The following is a 6586-nucleotide window of genomic DNA, read 5'->3' on the forward strand; positions in this document are numbered from 1 at the left end:
CAGCAAGCGACACATTCATCCAAGCATGGCACAAAGCAATGTCTTCATATTGGGACTAGTTTTGTGTCCTTGATCTCTTATGCTTGCTTGAGTATCCACAGGATCTTCGACCTCCTCCACTTCAGGATCATCGTTCTCCTCAGTATCTTCTTCTTGACTATACCTAACACTATTAAGGTCTGTTTAGAACCTACTTTTGTTATGCCCCACATATCTATTATACACCCTATTCTATCGCCCCACATATCTCCACCTACTTTTGTTCCAAACTTTTGAATTCAAATTCGCATACTAATGCCAAAAACGAGAATGTAAGAAATATGAAAAATAAAGGAAACAAAAGAGGCAAATGTTGAAAGAATCTTCGAGCTAATAGCTGGACATGCTATAGCTTCTTGTGTTGCAATTTGTGTTGATTATCAAGTTTAGAACATCACAAACTGTCTTGAGTTGCACAAAAAGGAAATGTCAATTTGTACTGCTCATCAAAGCATAACAGGTTCTATCGCCATCTTTATGCAGGCACCGACGCTAGTGTAACGGGTTTCTGCCAACATGTATTGCACTAAGGTCACATGCTAAAACCACGAAGTGGGTAGACATAGAAATCAAGGGGCAAATTTTCGTCATCAAATAGCGAACAAATAGCAAGCAAGTGCTAAACTACAGCCAATGGTCAGGTGTCTTCTGAAACACGAGAAGCCTAGCTGGTAGACATGGTCTTATCTGCAGCAGGCACCACTCTCTTCAGTTGTAGCTCACGAAGTCTGTTTGCGGCTAGCTCCTTCGCGAGAAGTTCAGCCTGGGCATCCAGGGACTTCTTGAAACCCGCAAAGCACTTGTTGCGGAGGTAAGTCCGGCCATCCTTGACCGATGATCCGACGACCATGCCAGAACCATATGCACGGCATGCCTCTAGGATGGCCCGCTCCCGCTCATGGAAATGGCACACAATGAGGGTCTCAAAATGCTGCAGAAAAGGAAAAACGAACTGTCAGAATGAATTCAGTGCCCTAAAGAAACAGTTGTACACTTCATAAGAGGTATGTTCAACTTTCCATACAAATATAGTGTTCATAAGAGGTGTACACTTCTTAATAGTGTAACTAAAATGAGCAAAACTTGGAGTTGGTAATTTCATGTCACACCACACAAAAAACATCTCCTATATGGGTTGGGAGTACCGCGCCACTAAAAAGAGTTTATGGAGATGACAAGTACAATTATACAAGATATTCATCAAATTAATCAGTATTAAAATGAAGTTGCTTCCAAGTTCTCTCTTCTCTGTAAGAAATAAAAACATAAAAGATTCAATTTAGTTAACTATGGTAGGAACTGGTTTAAAGATAACACTGAATTTAGATGCTTTTGGATCTATGCAGTTTTTTCAGAATGCGTGTGAGCAATGTTGTAACCATGAGAACTCAAAATCTTCTTTCACAGCATGAAGACCACCAAAGACACCATTTTTACCCTGGCAAGAAATGAGGATTCTATACTTACCTTTGGAGGCTTCTGAAGTAAATACAACATCAACTTGCAGGTTAGGACAAATGCAGTCTGATTATATCCAAGGGAATGCTTTTCTTTAGAGCTAAAGATGACTGGCTCATTAAAGTATGGTTTATCATTCAACACAAGGCCCTGGATGGAGACCAACACCTGCAGCATGGTGGAATTTGACTTGCCCCACTTCTCAGATCCAGAACCTAACCAAGTGTTCAGCAGGCTGAGGCAAACTTTACCACTCTCGTACAAGTTTGGATTAAGCCGAAGCCCACTCGAATGGAAATGAACTTTCTGTGCACATTGAATAGGTTTCTGTTAAGATATTGCAATTTTGGAGGACCAGTGTGAAGTGGTAAAAACAAGGGGAAGGCGGCTGTGAAGTGGTAAACATACCGGTGGACATCGCGGGTATTCAGGAGGAAAACAAACATCAAAGAAGAACAGACCATCATGATATGGAGTTCCAGCAGGCCCAACAATGGCAGCCCTAATAAGATCAATCCTATCTTCATAAACTCTAACATAAATAGTTTCTGCATATTGAAGCAAAACTCAGACCAAGTATTGTTAATACAAGAAATCAACTGATTAAGGCGCTAAAAGAAAGACTGCAGTTGCAAATATGAAATGATACGTGTCTTGACACTAGGACCCCCCATACTACCCATTAGTTTAGGAGTTGTGAGTAGTTCCCAGTTTTCCCATTCATTTCAAATATAAATGATTAGTTTCTGAACATGATATATCCACTATGACAAGATAGCATAGAATGGTTTCAACAATCCATTATGAGAAACTGTATGAAAGGGCCAACGATGCAGAAAATGATGGTTGTATAGAAACAACAGTCCTTTGAAGTTTCTACAGTGGCAGTCTGTAGGACGTTAGTATAAACAAAAATAGCATCAAGGAGTATTTAAATAAATTGAGCATGAATTGTGTCAAGTTTGAACTGAACAACCATCAAAACTTTCAGGGTTTTCAGCTACTCAAGGTAGAATGAGCGGGTACTAACTTGAAGTTAACACAAATTTAATATACTTTACTTTAGCAGGAAAATTAATAAGATATAATCGGCATACACCAAGTGTAGAGAATGATGAATGATTGACTGCATGGAAATAATAGTACCATCCTTTAGATTTTATTTAGTTACAGTAGGGGGCGGGGGGCATTCGTACGCACAGAAATGGCATCATTAATTTTTTTAACACATCGAGGCAAACATGAACAATGCCACGAGTTAATGTGGGAATCAACAGCCATTTTCAAAACTCCCACCCGCACAATCAAGTTAGAAGAATCAATAAACATATCGTTATCAAATTGACATAGTCTGATCAAAACAAATATACCAATTTTATCATATAAAGATATTACATGTGTACCGACCAGGTAGATCTCTCTGCAGAAGCTTCCATTCATTTTGGATTGCTTTCGCCCAATCTTTCGTGGTCTGGTCACAGATAGGAGGCGGGAAATTAGTCCGCAGTTGGGTCTAACAGAAACAGAGTTCAAGAAAGGACAAAGCATACCTTCCCTGGTGAAGTCTTTGCATAGTGGTGGTCAGAGTAATCTTGAACAACATCAAATTGGTTAAATGACTTGTGATCCTCATTTTCAGATCCATGTCCTTCCTTTATCATGGATGAGATATTACTCGAACATTCAGGCTCGTCCTTTGGCACTGATAGCACCGTACCAGCCCCACTTGAACATGGATCCAAGAGACTGTTACTCGCAAGGATATTAAGAGTAGAGTGTGGAGCAGCACCTGAAATCCAGTAGAATGTTGACTAATGACGTATGCTATCACCAAATATGTACATAAAAGTTTAGGCCAGAGATATAGAATGGGATTCCATCTGATGCAGCCTATACCAAGGTTCATTGCCACAATGCCTCTGTAGTTTTCAACTCAAATTATTGTATTTATTTGTTGTGAATAAGGTGTCATTACAACTGATATTAGTGTGAAAGCACATCTCTGTGGCAGGTAAAAAACCTACAAGTTCAATCTAGTAAGTCCAGTTACCTCAATTTTCTGTATCCCTGCACCCACCCCCCAAGTGATGGCCAGCTAGTTTCCATGTTAAATTTTGTGAAAGTTGGATGCCGTTCGAAGTAATCCTAGTGTCAATAAAACTGGTATGACATGAAAAAAAGGGCAACCTGGTGCATGTAGCTCCCGCTTGCGCAGGGTCCAGGGAAGGGTCCGACCACTTTGGGTCTATAGTACGCAGCCTTTCCCTACATTTCTGTAAGAGGCTGTTTCCAGGACTTGAACCCATGACCTCATGGTCACAAGGCAGCAGCTTTACCACTGCGCCAAGGCTCCCCTTCACTGGTATGACATGCATAAATTAAAATATATAAATAGCTGTGATTTCCTCAGGCTGTGAATACGGCATGTATAATATATGCATATAATTCAGTCTTCATTCTGTAGATCACCAAACTAATTGCTTCCTTATACATGTGGTTACAAATGTTTTACACAATGGAAATACAACTCCCAAGTGGCTGCACCGCATTTAGTAAGACCATGAGTAATTTATTAGTCAAGATTTTTGCAACTCCTAGATCTATTTCAGGGCTTACTTTACTAAGTAGTCAGTACTCAACCAACTGAAAGTGTCATATACATTTTCAGATAATTGCTAATAAGGTTTAAAACTAATAAGTATATCTAATCTGAAGGCGCATAAGGAACATTTCAAGATTTTACATTTGGCATGGAAGGCTACCTTGCGAAACAGGGTTGATGGACTTTCCTGCATAAAATGATTCATCCATTTGTTAGAAGAACATTGACGAAAATAACAAAAAATCATTTATTTATTACATGATGGGTTTAATTAATATAACAAACTTCAGACGTTGTTAACCACAGAGAGACATTAATTCATAATGCCATTTCATGTCTAACCAAACTAAAAAAAAACGGATAGGTTGGCTAGGAGGAGACTGGCCAACCAAGTAGTATGTCAGTGTTAAGATTCAGTCCCATGCCGGCTTGCCCAACTCTGGGCATTCCTCCATCCAACCAAACTCTAGTGGCACTCTAACTACACCAAGATATCATTCTTTTGCTTTTCTTGTGAAAATGCATGTCCCACACCACAATGTGGCATTTGTGGTGTGCCCCTTAATCGTGTGGTAAGATATCAACCTAGAACTTGCTGGGTTCCTAAGAGTTAATTCGTACGGTTCAGTAGTTCCAACACAAGCAAGACAACTTAGTGCAAAGCAAACGTCCAACCATCCTGATATAACTATCCGGACCACAGAGCAAGCAGCCAAATTAACTGAAGAAAAAATTGAAGAATTTAATCCATTACAACTGCAGGGTTAGATATGCAGTGTCCCTGCATCCCGAAAACATATTCATACCAGAGTTGCTGGAAGAAAGAGTGGCAACCCCATCGGATGAGAACAGCATTGAACAAACTAGATTATTCTCTTGAAGATGGAAATACTCATTATTAAATGAGCAAAGCCCGATTGGCCATGTGAATCGATAGCAGTCTACCAGTGACAAATAAATCATGTTGGATCAGGAAGGGCGCATCACCTTTCTTCTTGGAATCCTTCTTCTTCTTCTTCTTGCCTACTCCAAACAGCTGAAGCAGCTTGCTCAGAACCATCCTTCAATGTTTCAATCCACCCCACAAGAAGAAAACCACCTGAAAAAACATGAAGCGCCATGGATGTGGAACCAATAACCAATTGCTAGAAAGGTGAATAAACACCGTAACATTCAGAGTATAAACAATTTCCTCACCAGGAGTAAAGACTACCGGAGAAAAGGAAAACAAGAGAAATTAAGCTCAAAATCTTGGAGAATCGCCATGGCGCGAGGAGACCCCTTTTTCCCCAAGAAATCTGCTCATCGGCCTCACCCCAACACTCTGATCTCAGTCAGTGCATGGGCGATGCCATTGCAGGACCAAAGGACCCGCGACACCACAACAAACCCATGGATGAACTCATGAACATGAAAAAAAAATGCAGGCAAGGGCGCAAGGACATGAGCAGGAGTATCACCGCATCATCATAACCCTACAATGCGGCAAAGGAAAACGAAAGATCCCACGATACCAGAAAAGAAACGAAAGATCAGCGCGAGAAACCCCCACAACGATCGCGGATTGCAGGCCAGCAAGAAACGTAGCGGAAGGAAAAAACAGATGAAACCAACCAGTCGTCCTTCCTGGTGCCGCTCGTGAGTCGGGTGGAGGTCGCACCGGGGGAAGGTCGGGACTCGGGAGGAAGGAGGTAGGGTTTAGTAGGCAGGATTTGCGGGGTGGCGCGGCGGGGAATGCGGGCGTCACACCACACCACACCACACCACACGGATGGGGAGGGTCGGAATGTGCGACTGGACTCGACGGACGTGCCAGGGGAGGGACGAACGACGCGGGTGGAACCACACCCAGATCGCAAATCCATGGACGTCCAGAGGATTTTATTTTGGATTTTTACACCACTGAATAAATTGCAGGTGATATCTATCCTTTTTTTTTTTGAATTTTCACCGGGGGGAGAAGTAATCCTCCCCACCTGAATTGTATTCATTTGCTGCCTATAGGCTTTGCAGCCTAATACAAGATAGGGTTCAAGTGAACCAGAAGTACAGGGGGCACAGGAAGAAGAAATAAAACAAAAACAACACATGGCGAGGGGGGACACAACACAACAAGGGGCATCACGGGAGCTCGAACTGCAGAGGCGAGCCAAAGACTAAACCACGACACTGCACCGTCGACGCAATCGAAAGACACCAGGCAACCAAGATTGCACAACGCCGTGACACCACCTGTGTCATGGGGCACATTCGAACGGTCACGCCGGGCCAAGACGACGCCACGGTACCTGTGTGCCACCGACGTAGTCGAAGGCATCACCAAGCATAGAACTTCACAGAGCACACCCAAAACATCACAACAAGGGGCACCACGGACGCTTGAACTGTAGCGGCGAACCGAGACTAAACCACAACACTGCGTCGTCGACGCAATCGAAAAGCACCGAGCAACCAAGACTGCACAACGCCGCGACACCACCTGTGTCA

General features: G+C 42.5%; 1 protein-coding gene across 2 annotated transcripts; it reads right to left on the minus strand.

The window, feature by feature from the left end:
• Positions 1–457: 457 nt before the first annotated feature.
• Positions 458–5920, minus strand: LOC123069380 (putative ubiquitin-conjugating enzyme E2 38). Of its 2 annotated transcripts, none has more exons than XM_044492230.1 (8): positions 5714–5920; positions 5087–5198; positions 4260–4286; positions 3048–3286; positions 2905–2968; positions 1906–2045; positions 1507–1803; positions 458–970 (listed from the first exon to the last, which is right to left on the minus strand). In XM_044492230.1, exons 2-8 carry the CDS (start codon positions 5157–5159, stop codon positions 704–706), a joined length of 1107 nt encoding a protein of 368 aa, XP_044348165.1. In that variant the 5' UTR covers positions 5160–5198; positions 5714–5920; the 3' UTR covers positions 458–703. The 2 variants fall into 2 exon arrangements, with proteins under 2 accessions (XP_044348165.1, XP_044348166.1); XM_044492231.1 differs by lacking the exon at positions 5714–5920 and adding an exon at positions 5297–5691.
• Between the last annotated feature and the right edge of the window lie 666 nt (positions 5921–6586).

This window comes from Triticum aestivum, chromosome 3B (assembly GCF_018294505.1).
Source record: "Triticum aestivum cultivar Chinese Spring chromosome 3B, IWGSC CS RefSeq v2.1, whole genome shotgun sequence".
In the NCBI taxonomy this organism is placed as follows: domain Eukaryota; kingdom Viridiplantae; phylum Streptophyta; class Magnoliopsida; order Poales; family Poaceae; genus Triticum; species Triticum aestivum.